The 25,754-nt window shown below is 46.9% G+C and overlaps 2 protein-coding genes across 13 annotated transcripts in view; one reads left to right on the top strand and one right to left on the bottom strand.

Moving 5' to 3' along the window:
- The window catches only part of HVCN1 (hydrogen voltage gated channel 1), a gene marked incomplete at its 3' end in the record, with an annotated part of 28,338 nt that extends 9,389 nt beyond the window's left edge, over positions 1–18,949 (top strand). For 5 of the 7 annotated variants that reach the window (XM_081252665.1, XM_081252668.1, XM_081252669.1 and 2 more), the window contains 4 exons: positions 9,538–9,813; positions 14,389–14,493; positions 16,066–16,297; positions 18,345–18,559. In XM_081252665.1, coding sequence (XP_081108791.1) covers positions 9,538–9,813; positions 14,389–14,493; positions 16,066–16,297; positions 18,345–18,559 — 828 coding nt within the window. Of the gene's footprint in view, positions 1–9,537; positions 9,814–14,388; positions 14,494–16,065; positions 16,298–18,344; positions 18,560–18,819 lie in introns of those variants that run through there. The other 2 variants (XM_081252666.1, XM_081252671.1) reach the window with 1 other exon arrangement.
- TCTN1 (tectonic family member 1) overlaps positions 14,518–25,754 on the bottom strand; it is a gene marked incomplete at its 3' end in the record, with an annotated part of 33,308 nt that continues 22,071 nt past the window's right edge. For 2 of the 6 annotated variants that reach the window (XM_081252657.1, XM_081252658.1), the window contains 5 exons: positions 25,588–25,673; positions 24,915–25,055; positions 22,920–23,082; positions 20,739–20,864; positions 20,159–20,302 (listed from right to left, as the gene is read on the bottom strand). In XM_081252657.1, the coding sequence (XP_081108783.1) occupies positions 20,159–20,302; positions 20,739–20,864; positions 22,920–23,082; positions 24,915–25,055; positions 25,588–25,673 (660 nt within the window). Of the gene's footprint in view, positions 15,524–16,300; positions 16,394–18,689; positions 18,766–19,136; positions 19,278–20,157; positions 20,303–20,738; positions 20,865–22,919; positions 23,083–24,914; positions 25,056–25,587; positions 25,674–25,754 lie in introns of those variants that run through there. The other 4 variants (XM_081252654.1, XM_081252655.1, XM_081252656.1 and 1 more) reach the window with 4 other exon arrangements.

Raw genomic sequence — 25,754 nt, 5'->3', positions numbered from 1 at the left:
GGATTCATTCCACCCTCCAGGTATGTTTAGTGGGAGGGAACCTGTGGTCTTCCAGGCATGAAGAATACGGAGGATATGGCATGAGCAAAAACCCACCTACCCAGTCCCCTAATGGGGAGTGGGGGAGGAAACAGACTCTGTTACACAAACAGGTGGATCCATCTCCACTGGGGAGGCATGTGGGCCATGCATGAATGCAACAGGGGAGGTACACGGTCAGCTTCCTGGAGCTGGGCTGCTTGAGGGAGACCTCCTGAAGGAGGAAAAGAAAAATGACAAGGTGGAAGAGGAGTGGGCGTTCTAGGCAGAGGAAATCACGTGTGCAAAGGCCTTGTGGTCGAAGGAACCTATTGAGTACAAAGGGCTGAATGGAGACCATGTGGCCAGAGCAGAGAGACTGGTGACAGGTGAGGTCAGATAGGCAGGCAGAGGCCACAGCGTGCAGAATGGCTATAGGTCTCTGGAAGGCACTTGGGTCTTTTTTTTTTCCCAGCCGCACCACACTGCTTGTGGGATCTTAGTTCCCTGACCAGGGATCCAGCCCAGGCCCTTGGCAGTGAAAGCGTGGAGTCCTAACCACTAGACCACCAGGGAGTTCCCTGGGTCTTTATTTTTAAGATCAGTGGGAAGCCAAAGAAGAGTTTCAAATAAGGGAGTGCATTAGGGTCCCCAAGATCACCCCAGGTTCAGTGATTCGCTAGGAAGGCTCATAGGACTCAGCATACAGTTCCACTCATGGCTAAGATTTTTACAAAGAAGAATCAGCAAAGGGAAAAGATACATGAAGTGGAATCCAGGGGAAACCAGACACAAGCTTCCAGATTCCTCTCCCAGTGAGGTCACATGAGACTTGCTTAATTCCTCCAACAGCAAATTGTGACAACACATGCTAGGAGAGCTTGTTAGAGACTCAGCACCCAAGGTTTTTATTTGGGGGCTGGTCACATGGGTACCTTCCAAACTCCAAAAATTCCAGACTACCCAGAGGAAAGCAGGTATTCTACAGAAACCACTTGTCTTTACAAACAGTCTGGTCACAGTGAGCTGTCCTTACCAGGTGGGAACCCTCCCCAAATCCAAGTTCCCAGATGTCAGCCAAGGGCCAAGCAGGCCTTTCTAAGGGCAGCAGCCCCAGGCCTTTTCTGCACAGGGAGTGACGTGATTATGTTTCAGGAAGTGCTCTCAGGCTGCTGACGAGAATCTAAGAGCGATGGGAGAACAGTGAGGAGCTGGTACGTCCTCCAAGTAAAAGGTGGAGGCTGGGGGGGCAGGGAGGTGGCCGAAGATGGGGGAAGTAGATGATGAATTCAAAGGTCATTTAGATGCTAAAATGCACAGGGCTTAGTGATAGGTGGGCTTTGGGGGAGGGAGATGGAAGGCAGGGGTTGGGGACAACCTCTCTGACCCTGGCTGGGTGTGTCTGAAGATCCCTGGACCCAGAAGACAAGGTGCAGGTGCAAGTCCATGGACTGTCCACTGGGTGGTGGCAATTGCCATGTTGCGAGTCTCAGTTTCCCCTGCTAAGGGAGGGAGGATTGCATCTCAGAACCTTGATTCAGCCTCTTTCAATATCATCGTTCTTGTTGCTTTAAAAATATCAACTTTTCTGGCACGTTTTCCCCCTCATTGACAGAGCGTCTCAGAAAGAACAAAGCTAGTAGACCTGAGTTCATATGCCAGCTTTACCACTTACGTTTCTTTGTTTTTAAAAACTGTACACAAACAAGTTCTCAGTGTTAAGAAATTAAAACAGCAAACAGTATATATTAGGTTGAACCACATGAAATTGTCAGTTTCTACCAAATTTGACCTACAACAATGGTCATTAAAATTTTTTTAAAAAATATTTATTTATTTACTTATTTTGGCTGCACCTGGTCTTAGTCACGGCATGCAGACTTCTCAGTTGCTTCACATGGGCTTCTTAGTTGCAGCATGCATGCGGGATCTGGTTGCTTGCCCAGGGATCGCACCCAGGCCCCTGCATTGGGAGTGTGGAGTCGTACCCACTGGACCACCAGGGAAGTCTCCCAAAATGGTCATTTTCTAAAAAGTCTTATTTCAGGAAAGTTTTTTTGAATTATATCTTGAACCATTCTGTTCCATTGTTTTGGTTTTCTTTTTCAGGGATTCCAGTTGTATACATTAGATATGTGTGTGTGTGTGTCTGTATGTGTGTGTATATATATATATTTTTTTCATCTCCCTCCCTCTCCACTCCCCCCAAATACTTCGTTCTCTGCAGGTTAGATCTTATTACATAAATGACTTATTTCTTATGGTTAAACCTAATAGGAAAAAAAAAAGAAAGTTTCTCTTCACCCTCCAACCCAATCCCAATCCCTATCCCTTCATAGAGGTAACCACTTGGTTTGGGTTGTTGATTTTGTTTTTAACAAAAATGGCATTATACATTTTGTTGCTGGTTTTTACTAGATCATAGATGAAAGACACCTTTCTATGTCAGTACGTACAGCCACGCTGGCGCACTGCATTCTTAACAGCTGTGTAGTATTCCACAGTGTGGTCTACCACAGTGTATTTAACCATAGACCTTGAGGTTGTAGCAGGTCTGCAGTGAGCATTATGCGTGAGTGTCTTTTTGCTCATGTGTGAGTCCCTTGTCAGGTCAAACAATGACATTTAAAATTTTGATAGAAACTGGTTTAAGGCTGATCCTCCTTTGCTCCCATGCCTGGCACATTGGAGAGACTCAAATATTTTTTCAAAAGATGAAACTGCCTCATTGCCCTCCTAAGAAGGATGTACCCATTTCCTTGCCCACCAGGTGGTGTAGGGGAGTGCCTTGCTCACCCCATCTCTGTCACCCTGCCACACCAGGTGACTTTGGGCAGTAGGTCTCCCCTCCCCAAACTTCAGTTTCCCCTTCTGTAGAATGGAGAGACCACACCTCCCTGTCCTACCTACTTCTCAGGATTTTTGTCAGCTTCAGGTGAGAGCAGGAGGGGATGGAGGTGGCCTATAAGCCGCAAGCAAAAAGAAACAAGTGGTTTTGTGACCTCCAAAGGAGCCTGCTTTCTCCTAGGAATGCAGGATGGATGTGCGGCCCACGAAGATGAGAGAGAGAGCGCACGTGGTCTGTAGTACCCTTGGGCTGACTTGGACACACACCCTCTGTATTAGCTTCCTGGGGTTTCAATAACAAGTGACCACAAACCAGATGGCTTAAAACAACAGAAATTTATTCTCTTAGTTCTGAAGTCCAGAGTTCTAAAATCAGAGTATTGGCTGGGTTAGAGGGAGGCTCAGAGGGAGGATCTGTTCCATCCCTTTCTCCTAGCTTCTAGTGGTTGCTGGCAATCCTTGGCATTCCTTGGCTTGTAGATGCATCACTCCAATCTCTGCCTCCATCTTCTCATGGCCTTCTCCTCTGTGTGTCCTCTCCTTTTCTTATAAGGACACCAGTCACTGGATTTAGGGTCTGCCCTAAATCCAGAATGGTTTTATTGCAAGATCTTTTTTTTGGCCTCACTGTGTGGCTTGCGGGATATTAGTTCCCTGACCAGGGATTGAACCCAGGCCCGCGGCAGTGAAAGCACAAGAGTCCTAATCTCTGGACCACCAGGGAATTCCCAGCAAGATCTTTAACTAATTACATCTGCAAAGGCCTGTATTCCAAGCAAGGTCGTATTCTGAGGTTTCAGATGGACATGAATTTTGGGGCAGCCACAATTCATCCCACTGCACCCTCCTAACAGGCAGATCTCTGGTCATGGGCCGCCTGGCTTTTTCTTGGCCATGTCTTCTAACACAGGGGCTCCAGGTCATACAGCTCAAGGGCATATCCTGGCTCTGCCATTTTCTGAGTGTATGACTTTGGACAAGGCACCTTTTTCATGGCTTCGACCTCAGAGGGGTGTTAGGAATTAAAATGAAATGGTGCATTTAAGGAATTTACCGGTGTGCTAATACAACAAATAATAAACAATCAACAATAATAGATGTTGGTGCTGTTGTGTCTTGTTTGGGGTACGAGTATTGATTAATAAGCAAATCAGGTCCCTAAAAGTAGGCTGTGGGAGGGAACGGGGAAATGGGGACTTAAGGGATATTAGGCCCTGGGAATCAAGAGTCGGCTGACTTTCTTTAAAAGTACCTTTTTCAGTGATTGTTGGATGACCATGAAATAGGGACTTCCCCCTCCTACAGATGGCGGCTTCAGAGTCTGTAAGAATAGACATTCACAAGAACGTTTTCTTCTCCATCAATCGTGGGTCTGTTTTTCTTGTTTTCTCCCTCTTTCCCAGGTAGTAATTTTTCAGATATAATACCTGTCATGTGTAAACCAGAAGTAGGCGATTACCTTTGATGGGTAGCTCCTGCGGTTTTGCTGTTAATGCATTTACTAAATACTTATTGAGCCCCTCCCTGTGACTGGAGGAGGAAGAGCATCTGCCCTCCCAGAGTTCACAGACCAGTGCCGGAGACAGAAAACCTTGAGATGTCAAAGTGTTTGTTAGTGAAGGGCTTGATGGGGAAGTAGAGGAAGGACACTCACCCAGCGGGCGGTGGTTAAGGAAGACCTCCCAGGGGAGGTAAAATCGATGTCTGTAAGACTTGAAAGAGAACTAGGGTGAGACAGGCGAGGGTATTCCAGGCAGGGGGCAGGCCGTGTGAAGTCCTGGAAGCAAGAGAGAGCATGGTTTATTCTAGAACCGCAATGTAGTTGATGTAACTGGAGTGTGGCAGAGGCTGGGGAGGAGACCAAGAGAGCTTTGACCTTGTCCTGAAGGCAGCGGTTGGCAGTGGGTGAGGGTGGAGGGACTGAAGGTAATGGGAAGAGGGGGAGGATAGGCGAGGGCAGGGACACAGCCAGACCAGCCTTGGAGAAAGGTGACCCTGGCCACCACTGGGTGGAGAAAGGGTCAGAGACAGGAGGCTGAGTGAGGAGGCTGGTGCTGGCGTCCCGGCAAGAGGCGAGAGCGGTAGGAGAGAGTTAGAGAAGAGGAGGTGCAGCATGAGTGGTGTTGAGGAGGTTAGATTGACGGAGAGAGAGGAGCCAGGAATGATCTTTAGTTCTTGGCTTGAGCAGCAGGGTGGATGTGACACCATGACCTAGGGGAACATGTAAGGAAGAGTGGATCTGGGGGCAAAGATAAGAAATTAGTTCAGTTTGGGTCATAGCAACTAATGACCTGGCAGGATATCAGACAGCAGGCTGGAGACTGGTTTGCACCTGAGCAGCATTGAAAACACAGGTGTGTAGAGACCACCGAAGGGAGAGAGTCGCCCTGTGCCAGGACAAGCTCATGGTTGGGGACTTGAGGACTTCTGGTGGCGTGGGGGCAGGGACATGGTACAGGAAGGGAGGCCAGAGATGGGAGAAAAATCAAGAGGCGAGGTTGTCAAACAGAACCAAGTCCACAGTGTGAGAGGATACAGTCCAGTCCAGCTGGAACCATAGTTGTGGGCTTTGATACGGAAAGGTGACCCCAGAGAGAGCAATGCCAGGATATATTGGGACAACAAGGGTTAATGCAGGGGAGATGGAGATGGGGGTGTCCAGTGCCAGGGCCTCCACTGATCTAGATTCTCCGGGTTGCACGTGAAAGAAACAACTCAATCTATATAGCTTCAGCCAGAAAAGGAATCTTTCAGTTCATGTAACTAAATAGTCTGGGGGTTGCAGAGCAAGCAGCGGGGCTAGTAACCAGAGAAACGAGATATCCACGGGTGATGATGAAGTTGGAGGAGTGGAGGTGAGAGCTTTTGTTGTTGAGGAATAATAATACCAGCTGGTGCTTACAGAGGGGCTGCTCCAGGCTAGGCACTGAGGCCAGTGGTCCCCGTAGCTCACTGAGTCAGTTCTTCCGTCCCACCCAGGCAAGGTGGGGGGATCCCGAGAGCTGAGAGTCCAGAGTGGGTGGTGAAGTTGCTGAGGCCCACAACGTTTTCATGATCTTTGCCCTTTTCTGGAACTTTTCTGCTTCCGGAATGACAGATTTTTGACTTAAAACCAGAGTTGTTTTGTGCTCTGCTGGGTGCCATAAATATTTTCATCCCAAATTACTGAAAGTTGCTTCTCTACTGGGTGCAAAGTTTCAAAAAAAATTTCCTTTCCTGTATGAAATATAAAATGTGGTTTTTGCAAAGCACCCTGAGGTTCCCACCATGCTGAGAACTAGTACAGGAGGTTTCCATCTGCTAGGTGAGGTGTTTTGAGGGGGGCGGATTATGGCCAGTAGCCACCCAGAGAGATTTGGGACATCTGTGGGCCTGGCCTTTGGCCAGCCCTGGGAACCCAGCAATTGGAGGGCTGGCATGGGAGACAGGGCACCAGTGCCCTCAGCCAACAGGCACTTGATGGGCTTCTGTTCTAGGTCAGGTGTCACATGATACTCTGGGGACATGGACTCTTGTATCTACGTGTTTATATTTTTCCATCAAATTTGGAAATTTTCTTCAGCCATTATTTCTCCAAATATTTTTCCTCTCATCTCCTTTTGGTACTCCAGGTACATGTATATTAGGCCACTTAATATTGTCCCTGAGGCTCTATTCTTCCCCCACCCCAGGTCTTTTTTCTCTCCATGCTTCCACTGGATATTTTCAATTTTTTATCTTTTAGTTCACTGAACTTTTCTTCTGCAGCATCTAATCAGCTATTAAGCCCATCAGTGATTTTTCATTTCATATATGTATTTTTCTGTTCTAGAGTATCCATTTGGATCTTTTTTGTATTTTCCATTTCTCTTTTGAGATTCTCCATTTGTTCCCTCATCAAGTTCATGTTTTCCTTGAAATCCTTGAACATATTTAGAATAGCTATTTTCAAGTCTCCATTGGCCAATTCCATTATCTCTGTCCCTCTTGAGCTATTAAGCTAATTTTTCTATTGGTTATGGCCACATTTTTTCTGCTTATTTATCTGCCTAGTAATTTTTTATTATATGTTGGACATGATGAATGTTATGTTGTTGAGGGTGTTTTATTATATGTTGGACATTATGAATGTTATGTTGTTGAGGGTGTTTTGCTGTCTTCCTCAAAAGAGCACTTCTGAGTTTTGTTCCAACGGGCAGTTAATTTACTTAGGGATAAGTTTGATCTTTTTTAAAAAACCTTATTTTTAAGCTTAGTTGGGAGAGGTCTAAGGTAGCCCTGACTGGAGGGCTAGATTAGGTCTACTTATAAGGCATGGCTTTTTTGGAATTTCTACTGAATGCTCAGAGTGTTCAACAAGATCTCTCTACTCTAGCTGTTTGGAACTCAGATCTCCTAACCCAGCCCTGTGTAATTGGTAGTAGTTCAGCTCACAGTTCCCCAAGAGTTGTTTTTTTTTTTCCCCTGAAAGTTATATTTTGCCTTGCCTCATGGAATCTTGCTCTGCACACGTGAATTTTAGGACTCAGCCAAAGTCCAATTTTTTGAGTTTCTTCTCTGTGCTGCTTCCTTTTCTCTGGTACCTTGACACACAAATTCCTGAGGAAGGAAAGTTCAATAGTCCTGAACTATAATCTTTGTCTCCAGAGTCCAGAAAGTACTTCCAGGCAGGTGATTATGGGGCTCATCTCATTTGTTTCTCTTCTCTCAGGGATCACAGTAAATTTCATACATTTTATCCAGTGTTATAGTTTATCTAGTCTTATGGCAGTTGCTTTAACTGGTATAGTTAATTTTATGGCAGTTGCTCTAACTGGTATAGTTGTTTATACCAGTTACTGTATCATGGTCAGAATCAGAAATCCCTTTCTTTTGTATGTTTATGCTCACATTTTACACATTCCGAAAACAATATATAGTAATATTTTGCGGCCATTGACGTAGGAAGAAAACTAGTGGAATCCCAGATGCCAATGAAGGAAGTTTTTGAAGAAAGGGAGTGATCTGCTGTGTTCAGTACTGCTGAGGGGGTACACGTGGATGTCATCAGTGATACACCGAGACATAGTTCATTCATTTTAACTGTGTATAACATTCCATCACATGAATAGAAAAAATTCACTTCTCTATCTCCTACCATTTAGGTGAACATTTGCAGTGAACATTCTTGAACATGTTACTGATTTGAGTACATGTGGGTGAGTTTCTCTTTGAAGCCTATCTAGGGGTGGGATTACTAGATCATTAACTAGTACAGCTTCATCTTGACAAAACAATGCCAGATTGCTTCCAAAAATAGTGGTGCCAGTGTCTGTTCCTGTCTTCAGGGTTCAGGAGACCCCCATTGCTTCACACGTTCACCAACATTTGCTATTGTAGACTTAAATTCTTGCCAACATGAGGAACAAAAAGCTGTGTGATTGTTACGTCAATTCACATTTTCCTGAATATTAGTGAAGTTGAGTGTCTTGGCCATCTGGGTTTCCTCTCATGTGACCTGCCTGTTAATATCCACTACCTAATTTTACATGGAGTTGTATTTTTGAGGTAAGATTTCTTTATATATTCTGGACACTAAAACTTTGTCTATTAAATACAGTGGAAATATTTACTCCCAGTCTGTGGTGTATCTGACTTTGTACAGTTTTGTGTGTGAGAAAGAGAGAGCGAGAGATAAAAGTTTTTAGCTTTGATGAGTTAGGTCTATCCATTTCTTTTGTGTTTTGTGTCTTATTTAAGCAGTCCTTCCCAGACCTGAGGTCATAAAGATACTTGTCTGTATTTTGTTCTAAGACTTTTAAAGTTTTTTAAAATACATTTATATAGGTTAACACAACTGAAATTTATTCTGTGTGTGGTGTGAGGTAGGGATTTTTTTTTTCCCCTGTTGGGAAAGCCAGATATCCTAACCTCTCCAGTGTTTTCTCACTGATCTGGACTGCCATTGCCATCACATCCAGGTTCCCACAGGGACCTGGGTCTGTTTGGGGCTCTTTTTTCCTGTTTGCTGATCATATTGCCTATTCTTATAAACATACCTGAAAGTTTTCATTATTGAACTTTATAAAAAATTTGATGTCTGGTAGGGTAAGTTGGGCAAAGGAATGGGAGGATATTTGCTTTTTTACTTTGAAGTCCATCCGTCTTTAAACAACTGTCCATAATGTATTTAAAACAGCACTGGCTGAACTTAGGGAAAATCCGCTTGCTGCTCGGACCTTTCCAGGACTGATCTGTGGCATGGAAGGCGGGGAGGGTGGCTTCACTTTTGTGTGAAACTTTGGGTACTTTTACTTTTGCCTTTGCCCTCTCCCCGCCCTGCCAACTCTCACCTCTGGGGTTTTAGGTTGTGATGTCTCTGAACCATGGGCTGCTCTTCCAGTATTTACATGAGGGCCCGTGGTGGGTGTTTTGCGACTGGGTGGCAGTACCTCTCCTGTTGGTTACTGCCAACCAGCCCACGGTGGCAGGCCTGACGGAATCTGGGGTTTCCTGTTGCCTCAGCGGCCCTGAGAGACCCTGGATTCCAAAAATAAATGCACGAGAAACCACTGTGACCTCATGGTCTGTGCTTGCACGGTGCTCTGAGCACAGGGACTGTCTTCACCCCGTGGCCCAGCCCAGTGGGGGCCCTGCTCCCCCAGAGTGACAGACGGGCCACCTGAGCGCTTCCTCTCTGTCCCCTCCCTTCAGGCAGTCACCCGCAGGGCCAGGGTGGCTCCCGCCGAGAGGATGAGCAAGTTCTTGAAGCACTTCACCGTCGTTGGGGATGACTACCACGCGTGGAACATCAACTACAAGAAGTGGGAGAATGAAGAGGAGGAGGAGGAGGAGCAGCCACCGCCCACACCGGCCTCGGGCACGGAGGGCAGAGCTGCCGATCCTGCCGAGGCCCCTGCCCCCGTGCCCAGGCCCCGCCTCGACTTCAGGACCACTTTGAGGAAGCTCTTCAGCGCCCACAGGTTTCAGGTAGGTGGGCAGAGGCCCGAGATGCCTGGGGTGGGGCAGAGCCGTCAGCAAAGAGTCACGAGGGCAGGGTGGGGGCCCATCTCTGCCTCCAGCTTCTTCACACACATCTACTGAGCACTGACCATGTGCTGGGCAGGTCCCATGTGGTCTGGGGCAAAATAAGTCCTAATCCAAAAGTCAATTAAAGTTCATCACCTGATGAATGGATAAATAAAATGTGATCTATCTGTCCTCAGCCATAGAAAGGACTGAAGCACTGACACAGGCTACAATTTGGATGAACCTTGTCAGCGTGAGCCTAAGTGGAAGAAGCCAGACACAAAAGGCCGCATGTCTTATAATTCCATTTATATGAAATGTCAGAACACGTAAATCCACAGAGACAGCAGATTGGAGGGAATGGAAGCGGGGGAGTGACTGCTTAATGGATACAGTTTCCATTTGCAGGAATGAAAACGTTCCGGAACTAGATAGTAGTGATGGTTGCACAACCTTGTGAATGTGCTTAATGCCTCTGGACTTCATGCCAACTTTAAAATAGTTAAAATGGTAAATTTTATGTTATGCAAAATTTACCACACACACACAAAGGAGACTGGGGTGGGGGGGGCAGTCTCTTCTTTTGTGAAGTGATGCCAAAAATATCTGCCTTGCTTAACCCACCGCCAGCCTCCAGGTGTGGTTATGGGGTGACCCTGAGAGGGAGACGCAGACTTCAAAGAATAGCAAAGGGAATGGGACTTCTACAGGGTTCAATGTCTGTCCCAACATCTGCCGACTTGGAAGGACAAACGCGGGTGGAGTCTGGCCAGCCCTGTCTGAACCCCACCCCACGTGGGTCCCCGATGTGGGCAGGCAGGTGTCTGGAAGCATGTTCTGAGTCCCAGGAGAAAGCAGGAGGCTCCTTGTCAGCCCAGTCCCTGAACGGAGCCATTTTGGGGTCCCTGCTGCAGGGATAACTACGATAATCCAGCCCCTCCCTAGAGCTAATGTCCCCCCTGGAAGCAGAGAGAAGCAGCCCTTGCCTCTCCCGTCACTGACTTTGTTCCATGGTAAAATAGAAAGAAGGAATTATTTTAGTCTTTTTTTTCCCACTCTCGTGTGACTTGGAGAAACACAGCAGGCAACACAGCACTCCTGACAGCTTAGTGCTTTCCTGTGTGGCTCTGACAGAAGAGAAGACGTGGTGTTAAGTTGTTGGTGTTGAACTCCCAAACCCTCGATTACAGGAGAGAAGGAAGGAGCCCGCTTCCTTCCAGCTGCAAGGGGAGCCCTTGGGAGGTCCCACCTCTCCTGACCAGGGGCACGTGGCTCGGGGGAAGCAGAGTAGAGACGTGTGTTCAGTCACTCAGCAGTGCAGTTGCTTCTTAGCTTCTGCTGTGTGCCAGGCGTACAGCAGTGAGCGCGGTGGGCATGTCCCTGCCCTCACTCTTGGAGGATTAAAGGTGCGTGAAGACGTGGGCATTCCACTAATCAGACAGATGCTGGAATCAAGTGGAGAGAAGTCCTCTGTAGGGAAACTGAAGGGGGCTCTGAGAGCTCTTGGGGGTGGGGGAGACCCGACCTAGGCTGTGAGGTGGAGGACGTGTGATAGAGGAGGTGACATTTCACTTGACACCTCAAGGTTGGGCAGGAGTGAGCTCTGTGGATGGGAGGGGAGGAGCTTCCCAGGCAGAGGGGGCCATGTTTGCAAAGGGCCGGCGGGGAGGAAAGGGTCTTCAGTATTCGAGGATTTGAGAAGGGTCCTCGTGGCTTGTATGTATCCAGTAGAGGGAGAGGAGGCACTGGAAGGCCATCCGTGGGCAGTGGACAGCCATCGAAGGTTCTGAGTATGGGGGTGGGGAGGGGTTGACATGAGCAGTTTGTAGAGGGGCCCAGAGTAGAAGCAGTGAGGCCACCTTGGAGTAGGGGTGAGGGTTTAAGGGTTTGATCTCTGCAGGTAGAGTCAGCATACAAGATTCTGGAATCCCTTTCTTGGGTGCAGTCTCCACCTATTCCCATGGTTTGAGGTGACCAGGGTGACATGTCACTTCTCCCACAGAATGGCACAGCCAACCAAGGGAGAGAATTTGGGGTGAGTCAGGCCTCTGTACGAACGGGCAGGGTAGCTGGACTAGGGGAGGATGGCCAGGAGGCCAGGAGCCTCACTTGTATTACCTGCTCACTGTGGCCGGGCCCTCTGCTGAGCTCTCCTCACACATTGTCTCACACGATGCTCCCCTTGTCACTCAGGGTAGAAAATGTGGCCAAGCCCATTATCCCCTGAAGGAAGCTGAAGCTTAGAGTTAACGTTGAGGCTCAGCAGAGTTGAGAACTGTGCCCAAGGTCCAGGCTAACGGGGGAGCCGGCCCAGGACTGGCTGCCCCACAGTCCACGCTCTGTGCTGCTGCGTGCTGAGGCTAGGCACAGCCATTTTCCAGTGACGATTTGGAATTAACCAGCTTCCCTGAATCCTCAGCATTTTTCTTTGTGATGTGGCTCCCTTCAGGACTAGTACTGCCTTGTGAACTGGCAAATTCAGGGCCTTAGGGATTAGTTCATAGAGGCTGCGGTTGGGACCTGGGCATTATAGTTTGTGACCTTGGGTCTCTCGCTCTCACTTCTTAAAATTGAGGTGAGATTCACATAAAGTTAATCACTTTAAAGTGAATAATTCAGTGGCATTTATTTAGTACATTCACAATGTTGTCCAACTGTCAACCACTATCTAGTTCCAGAACATTTCCATCACCCCAAAAAGAGATCTAGTACCCATTAAACAATAACCCCCAATCCCCGATAAACACTAATCTACTTTCTGTCTCTCTTGATTTGCCTATTCTGGACATTTCATGTAAATGGAATCATAAAATATATGTGGTCTTTTCTGTTGGGCTTCTTTCACTTAGCATAATATTTTCTAGGTTCATCCACATTGTAGCATGTGTCAGTGCTTTCATTCTTTTTTTATGGCTGAATATTCAGTCTGTTTTTAATAACTCTGTGCCTTGGTTTTAGACCAGATGAGCTCTTAGATCCCTTTAGGTCTAAAAACCAAAGAGGGAGGGAGGAAAGAAAGAAGGAAAGAAAGACCTCACCTGAGGCTTGAGTATTTTTTTGGCTGCGTTGGGTCTTCGTTGCTGCACGTGGGCTCTCTCTAGTTGTGGCGAGCAGGGGCTACTCTTCATTGCAGTGCACGGGCTTCTCATCGCAGTGGCTTCTCTTGTTGCAGAGCATGGGCTCTAGGCGCGCAGGCTTCAGTAGTTGTGGCACACGGGCTTAGTAGTTGTGGCTCGCAGGCTCAGTAGTTGTGGTGCACAGGCTTAGTTGCTCCATGGCATGTGGGATCTTCCCGGACCAGGGATCGAACCTGCATCCCCTGCATTGGCAGGCGGATTCTTAACCACTGAGCCACCAGGGAAGTCCCTTGAACCTTTACTAAGCTACTGAATTTGGATTTGTCTGAAAACTTCATTACAAAGCACTTTGCCATACAATTTTCACAATAAACCATGTCATCAAATACTTTAATTACTGAAATAATTACTACAGGTTGAAATGGTCAAAAGGTTTAATAGTCCACTCTTTATAGGCCTGAACTTGTTTAATTTCACCCTGAAACTGTAGAAACTGCCAAGATAATGGCAGGTTAATTTTCAGAGATCAAAATCTATCTACCTGAGAGTGTAAAAGGCAAGGCCCTGGGGGAAGTAAGTGATGGTCCAGTATTTCCTAGGGAAGAGAAGGGTCACACAGTGTCCTTTGGGGTTCCTCCCATTGCTGCCATTTCCACCAGCACCATGTCATCCCCAGGGTCTCCCCAAATGCCATCACCTCCACCCCTTTAATGTCCTCACCATCATCACCACCTCCGTCACCATGACTACCCCCACTGCCATCGATATGACCACCCACTCACTTCACCCTAGTCCCCACCTTCCTCCCCCCTCCAGCAGGTCACAAAACCCACCGGATTGTCTTTCCTACAGCAGCTCTTCTCTGTTCTCCAGGAGACGCAGGACTCCCTCCCCCTTCACGCCCAGCGAGCACATGGGAGTTGGGGTGGGTACCTCACGGCTCCAGCCAGAAGCTCTTTCATGGGCACAGTGGACGTCACTCTAACCCAGCTGCCTGAAGGAGGCCATATCTCTGAGGCTGGATGTTTTAAATTTTAAATTGCTTATTGAGCATCTGTTCTGGGCGTAACCCGGCAAGAGCAATCCCCAGAACTAGAAAAATAAACGCTTTTAGAAACTTTAGTATTTATTGCCATCTAGGAATTAGCAGTTTGGTTGGAGAGATGCTGAGAAGCAGTGAATTTATGAGTAAGAGGAAGACCAGTGGTGACCGAGGGTCAGTCAGTGAGCCACACGGAGGCTTTAGGACAGGCACTGCCCAGGGCTGGAAGGAGGGGCTCCTGTCCAGAGGAGCTGGCCCCCAGCAGGCTCCCTGCAGGGCGCTCGGGCTGTGGGCAGTGGCCTACCATCCTTGGCATCTTTCCCCAGTGGTTTCACTCAGATGTTTCCAGCCCTTAAAGATGAAAGGAGGGTCCCCATTTAGGTCTCATGGTTTCTTGCTTCTTCCCTTGGTCCACAGGTTATCATCATCTGCCTGGTCATTCTGGATGCCCTCCTGGTGCTCGCTGAGCTCGTTCTGGACCTGAAGATCATCCAGCCTGACAAGAATAACTATGCCGCCAGGGTAGTGTGTCCGCAGCCCTTTAATGTGGTTCACTCTGTGGGTGGGCAGGGTGGGGCAGCACCTGCCTTGGAGTAACCAGGTCTATTTGAGGGTAGTTTGATTGGGTGCTTTCAGTCAAAGAGCAGAGAAAATGTCTTCCTTTCCCAATTATATATACGAATTTACTACAAGCAGGAAACCTCCTCAAGTCACTTGATGGCTTGAACCTTGAGCTATCCTAGACCACTGAGCTGGAGTTTGTCACTGATTATCAAACCAGGAGCATGATTCCTTCCCATCCCCCAGAGGAAGATGAGCTGTTTTTCCTCCTGTCAACATTCTGATGTGGTCCCTGTGCTGGAGCCATTTGGGGGATGTACCCACCATTTATTCCCTGATTCACAGTTCCTGCCTGAGCCCACCCCAGACATTCACCCAAAGGGCAGTGGACACACTGAAAATGCACTGTGCGGCCCATCACCAGTAACTGGGGAGAAGGCCAGGGGCTTAAAAGCATCTCCCCACACCCTTTGAAAAAAATTCAGCGGACAACGCAAAAATGTCTTTTCAAATGGTAAAAGAGCAGGCAGAAAATATTAAACTTCCTTCCTACTCGTGGCCCCTTTCACCACGGCAGCCGTTAACGTTTTCTTCTGTGCCAACCCAAGTCCTCCCACAGATAGATGATTATCTTTCCTCTCCCTCTGTTGTTTAATAGAATCAGTAATATACCTCCTATACTCACTGTCTTGTGCCTTTTTCTTTACTTTTTATTATGAAAAGTGGCAAATATACATTTTGCTGTATTTGCTTTCTTTATATATATACATATCCACAAACACACCCCACACCCATCTATTTTTGTCTGACCATTCGAAAGTTAGACATCACGGCACTTCCCCCTAAATACTAAATATCCAAACTGTCCCAAATTTGGTCACTGTGAGCCTCTTCGAGCCGACTGCTCTGTCCTCTTGACATGACTCCATAGCCTTTGAGCGTTTCCTTGTTTTCTGGCCCCGGATGATGTCCCAGCTCATTCGTACTTTCCCTGCCCCGGAATGGAAAAAGGTTACTTTAGTGAAGGCTAGTATTTATAAATCAAGATCTGGGAACTCTCTCCACTTACCATCTTACCATCATTTCTAGTTGATACATACAGATCAGCCTTGGTCTTTTGAACAATTGCATAATGCTCCATGTGGAGGTACCATAATGCATTTAACAAGTGCCCTAGTCTAGTGGACATTTCTGTTGTTCTCCAAACAACGTAGAAAATCTTTTGTGCTGCAAATGATGTTGCAGTAAATATCCTTACTGTCTTTGTGCACACATGAGCTTTGCAGGGCCAAAGGGCATGGTGGATGTTTTCAACTGCCATTGCCCCACTGCCCTTCAGAGAGCAACGTGTGTGCTGTTCCCAGCCACAGTCCAGCCCAAGAACAGCGCCTGGTGCCGGCCGGAATTTGGGATTGGTCAAATGAATGGATTCTCTCGGTGACCGGGCAGGTGCATTCAAGGCCAGCTCGTCCGTGTGACCTGCCCCAGCCCATGACAGCCTGAGTCCATTCTGTATCTCCTTGTCCCCTTCAGGTGTTCCACTACATGAGCATTGCCATCTTGACCTTTTTTATGATGGAGATTTTCTTTAAAATATTTGTCTTCCGCTTGGAGTTCTTTCACCACAAGTTTGAAATCCTGGACGCCATCGTCGTGGTGGTTTCCTTCGTCCTCGACGTTGTCCTCCTTTTCCGGGAGCACGAGTTTGAGGCTCTAGGGCTGCTGATTCTGCTCCGCCTGTGGCGGGTGGCCCGGATCATCAACGGTATGTCCCCTGTGCTCCTGGGCTGGGGCGGGGGGGCGGGGGATGGGACAGTGGGTGGAGCCTGGAAGGGGCGCAGAGGCCCTGGTCCTCCTCCTCCTGGCAACCAAGAGAAACATGAAGTGGTCTGATTTGATGTCCCACTGTCACCTCTGTGGCTACAAATAGACACCAGGACATGTGCTCTGAGAGGAAGTGCCTTTCTCCTTCAAACTCTCATTTCTATGATTACTGAAAGATGTTTATGGCAAGGGTTAGACTAGTCCCTGATCAATCCCTGCCGGCTTGGTTCCCAAAGCACCTTTGTTTTTCATTTGGTGTTTCCTGGAGAGTGTTCTACCAAACCCCATCCCACCTTGGGAGGGGAACCGTCGGAAGGGGAGCAAGGAAGCTGAGAAATGCTGTACACTAGACTCTAACCCCTTTGAGAAAGTCACAACACGAGCTAGCGCGCTGAAGGCTCTGAGAACTGTAATTGTTTTCCAAGTTGACCAGTTCAACACTTTGGGAGGAAATAACACCTATGAGCGTGCTGTAGACTCTGGCTCTGGAGGACACACTTGGGGAAACACTGCTTTACCGTATTTCAGGTACAGATCCTCTTCCTCACACACTCTCTGTTGGTGCAGGGAGCCTCCATGCCAGAGAAGCCGTTTGTGCTGTGATTTTATGTGGACCTAGTGACCGGTTAGCGGTTCAGCCATCAGCGAACTAGTCAGAGTTGATCAAATGCCTGTCCTCAGACTTGCCGCATCAGAATCACCCTCAACACTTTAAGTGGAGGGTCTGGTGCGGAGCCCAGAGGGAGGGGTCCGTCTGTGAAGCACTCCCAGATGATTGGGTGTCCGGCAGGGTTGGGAATCCCTAGACTAGTCCCCAACACGACGGGCTGTGGGTCGCTGTCAGGACACTGAGTGAGCGACAGTGCAGCCTGTTGGAAGCAGGCCCGTCCCCTGCTGGGCACAGTGAGCCCCATCGTGCCTCCCGGGCTCTGTGGCCGCCTGCTGTGGTGCCACCCGGCCGGGGAAGGGGCTGTGCGAGCGGCCCTGTAGGGCATGTGGGCTTTGGGGGCGGCCAGTTCAGATCTAGTGATTAAAGTAAAGCCTATTAAGAACCTTTATCTGGGTTCTGTCAAAGGAAATAATGGAGGCTTTTCAGATAATATTTTAGATGCTTATGTCGACTTTTTCATCTAATCTAACAGAAAAATACTCTCTGCAAAGGTTATGTGAGGTAGATAGACCATGACTGATTCTAAATGACTCATGAAGCAGTTACTACCCAGCACCCTCTCATCACACTGTTGTGAGATGTGTTCATTTTCTTTGTCTAAATGGCAGCGAGGCATACGACTGGCTATTGCCCGTTATTACATTGCTATCAAATTTAGTAGCGTGACTGAAGCAACACAAGGCTAAACCGGATTCAGTGAGACAACCAGGAACACTGTGGACCAGGGACGGCTACTCCCAGGCCTTGTGGGCGCCACACGTGTGGGGGAGGGTCCGGACTCCGTCACTCACACTTGGAAAGGGGCAGAGCGGCCCCACTGCAGCCAGTCTTTGAGGCCGTGTCCACAGTGTGGTGTGGGCATTTGGGAGCCCCCCCCCCGGCCCCCAAGCCAAGATGCAGGTCATTGCCTGACAACTAACCTGGCCACAGCTCTGGAGGCAGAAAGTTGGCAAAGTGACAGTCCCAACCCCAAGCTTGAGCATTTCCAGGCTTGCACTTAGTGCCTTTTGAACAACTGCTGCTAAGTAGCAAGACTGCTGTGAACTGCCCCCTACTAGGGAGCTTAACCTTCATCTGGTCAGTGATTACTTTTAAGGATTTCTCACACCGGACAAGCCAAAGAAGTATTTCACAGCTGGGTACTGAGTAGCTCAGAAATGAAAAATCTGACCCTCCTACTTCTGATGCCTTTAAGCCATGATGACTGTTTTACTTGTCACCACTCTTCCCAGCTATACATTTGTAAGAAATACAGGTTTTTTCCCAAGGGGCTAAATTAGAGACCAGTATCATGGAGACCCTCGCAATTATTTTTCAGGGATAATTATCTCGGTTAAGACACGTTCTGAACGGCAACTACTAAGGTTAAAACAGATAAATATACAACTGGCCACCAAGATCCAACACCTTGAAATCAGCTGCTCTGAGAAGGTAAGAAGGTGTCTGGGGAAACGCCCTCTGTGTACACAGATCGTTCCCTCCCTCCAGCCTGAGCTTCTCCAGGCCAGGCCTCTGCTCACTCAGTGCCCTTAGCCCGGAGCCCACTTCCCTCGGTCAGGCCTTCCTTGTCCTTTCGGATTCAGTTTAGGCGTTGCCTCCTTCCCTGCAGCTTCGCCAGGCCTCTCTCCTCACTGCCATTGCTGCTGCGCCCCGGCTGACTGACTGCACGAGGAGTATGGCTTTCATTCAGCTCTGCGTCCCTGTGCGTGTCTGGGGCTCACTCTGTGACTGCCACATCCCTGGTGAGGCTCAGAAGGTAAATTCAGTTATTTGTCTGCTTTTTCTAATAACAGGAACAAGAAATTGAAAGACTTAACAAGCTATTGAGACAGCATGGACTTCTTGGTGAGGTGAACTAGAGGCATACCTGCTCCACCCCAAAGGGAAGACCTGCCTCACGGGCTTGTGACGAGGAAGACAGCCGCCCCTCCTGGGGCCATGTCGGGGAGAGGTTTGCTTTGATGGCTTTGCCTCACTGCCGCCAGCTCGGAGTCTGGGGGACACAGTCTTTCAGAGGCTCTATTTCTTCCTTGGTGTGACTGAGAACGTCCCATCCCATTCCCACCCCACACTGTTTAACAAATGTATCATAAACTATATTTTTCTCATGCTCAACACTTGACTCTTGCTTGAAAATGAACAACAAGCTGGACAATTACTAGCTATATATAAAACTTAATCTCATCAAATGTACAGTTTTCACATTTCACATGTATATTAAGGAACCAGTGCATCCTTTCATATAACCACTCTGAAAGACAAAAGAGAAAAAAGAGAGCTACCTTAGTTATCAGCACATTCTAGAAAAGTCTTTTCTATTTCCAAGCCGTTCTAAACAGCTAATCACAATGTCCCCCAAGGGGCTTGTTCTCAAGTACCCAGCCCCTCCTCTGCATCCTCCAGCTTTTAGCTGGCTCCACCCAGTTCTGCCCCCTGACAACATTTTTCTCAATTACTGTACAATTAATGTATAAAATAAACTCTGTCCTTCCCGTGGGCCCTCCTACTATATTCTTTCTAGGTTCAGCTGCTTGGAATCACTCTGTGGCATCCTATACTGGCCCACTAGCTGGAGAGCAAGCTAGCTCCAGTGCCTGGTACAGAAGTAGCAGTTAGACCCAAGACTCCACAGTAATTAACATGACATTTGGGGGAAGATCCCCTCATGAGGCCTTGTACTCTACTTGCATGATTTTATGCAACTTGCTATTTTTGTACTCATTTTAACGGGACCTGAAAAGAAAGCCTGAACTAAAAATAATATTTTAAAAAATAACTCACATTAAAGCAGGGGATGAATAAACTGGATAAACCCTCAACGCCTGCACTACTTCAAGGTCTGTTCTCTTTACGTTCTTCCCAAAGGTGCAACTTGGCTTCTGCATATGACCTATGTGTTGAAAGTACTGGAAATGGCCAAGCCAGACCCCTTCTAAAGTCAAAGCAAGTAGAATAAAATTCCCGAAGGGAGAAAAGAGAGGAGGGAAGTGAGTGGAGAGGGGAAGTGTGTCGGTCTGGGGGCAACCTCAAGGGTTATACGTATAATAAAGTGGGATGTCTCCGAGGAGCCCTGGGCCCCACACGTGCTTGATTAGACAGGTGTGGTGTTGTTTCCCTATTTAATGACTTACGTCAAACAAACGGGAAGAAGAAATTACAGGGCAGCCTAGCATTGATGGTTGGCCGAGCTCTGAAGCCTGCCTCTGCAGGTGCAGACACATCCACAAAAGTAACCGCAGTGGAAATAAGAATTGTCCTTTTATTTCCTGAGTTGGTCTGTAATAAAAAAAAACTCAGAGTGATGCAAGCCCTGCCATCCAGTGTGTTCACCAGGATAACAAAGATGGGACAGCTTTCATTTCCTTCCTCACCCGACCACTGTTGGTTCATAAATCTGGTAGGTACGTGGAGGGCTAATCAGCCATTAACTCAGAGGAGAGATACAATTTTCACTCAGGTTGTTCTTAAACATCGATGTCATTCACAACTCAAGACAAGAGTTTTAAAGATCAAGTCTAAACAAGAATGTTAATGTGAATAAAACCCCTGTGTTCAGGGGAGTTTTTTCTCCAAGTAAAAGATAATGACTGCTAAACTGTTTTAAGAATCCAGATTGTTTAAATTTTAATTATCTTTTTTACAAAATAAATTTCGCCTATCACAGTTTTGTCTGGACTCATGTCTTAACCTATACCTTTAAAATTAGGCCTACCTCAGGAAACGAGGTTGAAATCAGATTTGCAGTTACATTGACGATTTTAGCCTGTGGGTTCAATAAGGATCCGTATTTAGTCCACTTCACTTCTATAGCCAACGCCACTGGGAGCTGGCAAGAATCCTGCAAAACAAAATGCCATTAATCAATTTGAGTATTAAACAACCTCAAGTCAAACTTAATCTGCAGTTCAGAGTTTTAATTACAAAATGTTTCACATATTACAAAATGTTCTGAACAAGAGGATGAATAGACTCTAGAAGTTGAGATAAAAACAGCTTAGAAAAAGTACATATTTTAAAGTACTCAGTGCTCCAAAAATATTTTAACACCTGAAGCATAATTTTTCCATCCCTTCCCATCTCTAAAGAGGCCAGCATTACCTGGCAGCTGTGGTAACCCCAATACCCAACTGTGGAACCTCCAGGGCCTTAACAGCTCTAACTGCACCTGCCTGTTTACATCTACCTCAGAGATACTTCAGGAGAGAAGTTGGCACGGGGGGAGGGGGGAGAGGGAGAACGGTATTATTAACAGACAGAAATGAAACCTGACTGCATATCATGTTAAAATGCACTTAGAGGAAATTCAAGTGCTTCCTTTTCACTTATCTGATTTCATCAGTTGGCAATTAAGATGCTACATCAGGGTATACAGGCGGCATCTTAAGCTGTCAAAGACGTTAACTCTCCCTCTGCACCAAGAGCGCTGGTGCCAAAATGAAGCTGCCCGAGTTCAGGCGACACTGGGACCTGGGCCTGAGGCCTCTGCCCAGGACCCCTGTTTGCTCAGCCCCAAGGGGAAAATGGGCGAGGGGGCCTTCCAGACCTCTTTCCTGCCTTTACAGTCTCGTCAGTTGGCAAATGTAATAATGTTGAAGCTGCCCAACGGGGAGATGGAGTTCCACTGGAGTATTCTACTTTTGTGACATTTTTCCACAATAAAAAGTTTTTAAAAATACATCTCTTTAGGGCATGAAAAGCTAGCAGGCCTGCTGAATTTGGTGCCTGCCAAAAAGGCACGGGTGGAATTCCTTGGCTTAGAACTGCCATTTAAGAAATTTGCAAGCTGAAAAATCCTTGAGAATATCCTGTTATTAGGAAAAGATGCAACACACAGCTGGTATCCACTGAGCTTAGCAGATGCTCTCGTGCTGGCTATGCCTAGAAGGCTGGTACCGAACCCGTTCCAGGCCCTCTGAGCTCCCCGACCAGCACAGACCCCAGCAGTGCTAGTGTCTGCACTGCTGCCCCTCTCCCCCCAACCTATGTCTTCCCTTCTGAGGGATAAGTAATAACGGGATGTCTTAACCATCTCTGAGAAACCAGAAGCAATTCGCCTGGTTCACTGGGGCAGCGGAGCTGAGCCAAGACCCAGCCGAACAGCAGGGACTGAGGAACCACGGGTCCCTGCTGGGGACTCGGTGGGGAGGGCGGGATCGGAGCTAGTCCTCAACCCCAGTATCCTCATGCTTTAAGTGTGCTAAGCAGGTAATGAGAGGCCTGAAGAAACTGTGACAAGAAAAAGCCAGGCAATTAAAGGATAAGATGGGGAGCACGCCTGCGGTGACGGGGGCTGGTCCCCACTCTGACTGCTGAGACAAAAGAAGAAGGTGGGCAGAAGAACCACACGTGATCCAGAACCTATTTGGAGGACGTCAACTTCCATTAAACTCTTCTGGGAACTTTAGAATTGAAAGCTCTGACATGCGGACTGCTTTTATAGACCAGGGAACAATGGATGGGACAGCTTTGCAGACGGAAGTCTTGTTGAAACAGTCCTGACATTTACCTATCATCTCACGATGCCTAGAGAAGGCCTTACATAACACCAACAAGGAATAGGATGGTGACTGGTAGTGGTTTCCATTTATGGAGTGACCACTAGGCATCATGAATGTTACCTCATTTAACTCTCAACAAGCCCATGAGGTCAGTAATATAGCTATCAGATGAGGAAACAGAGGCTCAAACCTGTAAAACTACTGGCCAAAGGCGACAATGCTAACCAGGGGCAAAATCAGTGTTCAAGATCCAGGCTCATCTAACGACAAAGCCCAAGCTCCTACCCAGAGCCCCCCACCGCCAGCTCCCCCATTGCCTCTACCTCCCCACAGTGAGGGGCAGGTGCACGTTGGAGAGACCACTAGCACATGGCCTTCAACTTCTCCCCCTTTACCTTCATGTGGGACGTCTGGGTGATGAAGTGGACGGGTACCCAGTCCAGCACATCCTGGGCCTGGGAATTTCCAAAAGGGGCCACATAATCTGGGAAGCCCTGGCCCTTCAGCAGGCTCTCCACCTTCTGCGCTACCAGCCGACACGTGATAGCTTTGGTCAGTCTTTTGGGAAAGAAAACAAGGTCAACCAAATGAGGTGCTTGTTCAAACCTGCAGTTTTTTGGTTTTTGTTTTTTAAATAAGTGTCAGGGTCATATTTTATTTTGACATTTCTCTGGTACACAAAAAGTACTAAAAATGAGAGACAAGGTATTAGCCTTTATGTTACATCTGCAAAATGCATCACTTTAATACAGTGTTAGTACCCATAACATCTCTGATTATAGAATATCGTACCTGCAGTTTTTACAGCCCTCAACAACACGCATATTCTCTCTAGTTTCTTTTCTCACTCTCTAAAAGGGGATTTTTTGAAGTTAAAGTGTCTCTCACTTTGTGAAATCTTGGTTGGCCAGGGAGATGAATCCAAAACAATGTTTCCCAAACTGTATTCCATGGAGAGGCTCTGTACAAGAAGGGTTCCATGGCCCAAAATTTGGGAACTATTGCATACCCATGTTCCCCCTGAAGTACACTGGCGTACTGAAGGCTCTGAGAAGTGCTTACTTAGTAAGGAATCATGTTTTTAACTTTAATTTGGTGTTTCCCAAACATACTGGACCACAGACTTACCCCTGCTGACATGTTATGGAAATGTATCCCATGGAACCCTCTTTGAGAAATGCTAGTCTAAAGCAATCAGAATGATGTAAATGGTGAATATTGTTCTAACCAAAATAATGATGTAGATACCCTGGGGAGACATAAGGATGGGAAGTGAGTGGGTGGTGGGGTAGGGGATCAAAGGAGAAAGAGCCAAATCTTCATCTTCCACAGTGGGAACTCAATAAATAATAAAAGTCATAATAAAATAGATAAGCAACAGGGCCTATTGTATAGCAAAGGGAACTATGTTCAATTGTTGTAATAACCTACAAAGGAAAAGAATCTGAATCTGAAAAGAATATAACTGAATCACTTTGCTGTACACCTGAAATTATAAATCAACTATACTCGAATAAAAAAATTAAAATTAAAAATAAATAAGGGCCTCCCTGGTGGCGCAGTGGTTGAGAGTCCGCCTGCCGATGCAGGGGATACGGGTTCGTGCCCCGGTCTGGGAGGATCCCATATGCCGCGGAGCGGCTGGGCCTGTGAGCCGTGGCCGCTGGGCCTGCGCGTCCGGAGCCTGTGCTCCGCAACGGGAGAGGCCACAACAATGAGAGGCCCGCATACCACAAAAAGAAAAAAAATAAATAAATAAATAAGTCATAAAACCAAAAAAATCAAGAAGTAGCATTACGTGTGGGTTATTTAAATATTTCCAAAAAATATTGGAATTTCCAAAAAATCAGCTGTAAGAGTTGCAAGTGATTGTCTCTGGGATGGGGGAAATGAAGGTAAGAACTGCTGTCTTTAGAACAAGCTATGAAGAGCTGTTTGACATTTTACATTATGTTTGATAATAAAAAGATAAATTAAAAACAGATCACATTCAGGCTGCCTCTCATTGGGTTTGTTGTGCTGAGTACATTAAACTTCAGAAATAAAGGAAGGACTTTCAGAGAACATATTTTTGCTATGAACTCAAGAGCTATGCCACCTTAGAAACAAAACATACGCCTTGAGATTTTTACTCTGCCGTATTTGATAAGCGCAAGGGTTGTAACACTTTCCTTTGAATCATGACAAATGGTTTATGGGTATGAGAATTAAAATTAGAAAACCAAAACTACATCATTGTAAGTTATTGTTACTGTTGCTACTACCCACTAATAATAATGCTAATGAGCTTGTCAGCTGATGCAGAGGTCTGATTAAAATGCGAAGGGTAAGAATGCTTTGTTTTCTGACCAACACAAATGGGCTTCCACAGAAGCAAGTTACTCTCTTACCTGAGTTTACAGCCAGATTGCATGTTGTAACCAAATAATACTGGGGTCCGGATCCCCGCTATTGCTAAGCAGTCTTGCTCAGCTGTGCTACGAAGAAGAGTAAGTTGTCCATATCTGTTTGTGGTCTGCATAATCCCAGACATTCACAGAAGGTTAAGGGAGTTGCCCAGTACTAAAGCAGCTGATTCTTAGGAGATGGTGTCACATGAGTCACATGAGAGAGACCCAAATATCCCTTCCTCTAGGTCTCGGGAATTTTGACAGTTATTTCCCAGAAGAAGGCAAAAAATAGTTATAACTATTTTCCTTGATTAGGAGATCCTCAGGAGAAAACTTCTCAGAAACAGGCCCTTCAAAATTAACTCCAAATTTTCAAAATCACTCAATTTGTTTAAGAGTCTCTGTTTAAGTATAAAATTAAATACCTCTAAATGTCTGTCAAGCTTTCTGTCTTAAGATTTTCACTGTAAGACACTGACAGTCTCCTGGGCCGTACTGCTCCACACTGTCAGGCTCCACACAGCCCCACCTGCTGTGCAGGCAGAGCCACCCACAGGAAGCTCTGGCGAGACTGGTCTCTCGAGTCCAGCCCTCAGGACTCTCAGCAATAAGAAGTGCAGCCCACACACGTGGACAGGGAAATCAAGCTTCTCTATGGTGCCAAAAAGGATATCCCTTCTGAGGCTGAAATCCAGCAGCTAACGGGAGTCCCACAACATAACCAGGGTTTCCACTGAGAGCAACTGGCTTTGTATTTTGCTGGAAGACAATGCAGAAATGCCCCAAGTAATTCTCATTTTAATAAGGAAATGGCAGAGAGAAAATGAAATGGTTTTCATA

Source organism: Mesoplodon bidens (genome assembly GCF_964165515.1).
Source record: "Mesoplodon bidens genome assembly, chromosome: 13".
Classification (NCBI taxonomy): Eukaryota; Metazoa; Chordata; class Mammalia; order Artiodactyla; family Ziphiidae; genus Mesoplodon; species Mesoplodon bidens.
The sequence above is the reverse complement of the archived record's forward strand: the minus strand, read 5'-3'. Positions and strand labels throughout refer to the sequence as shown.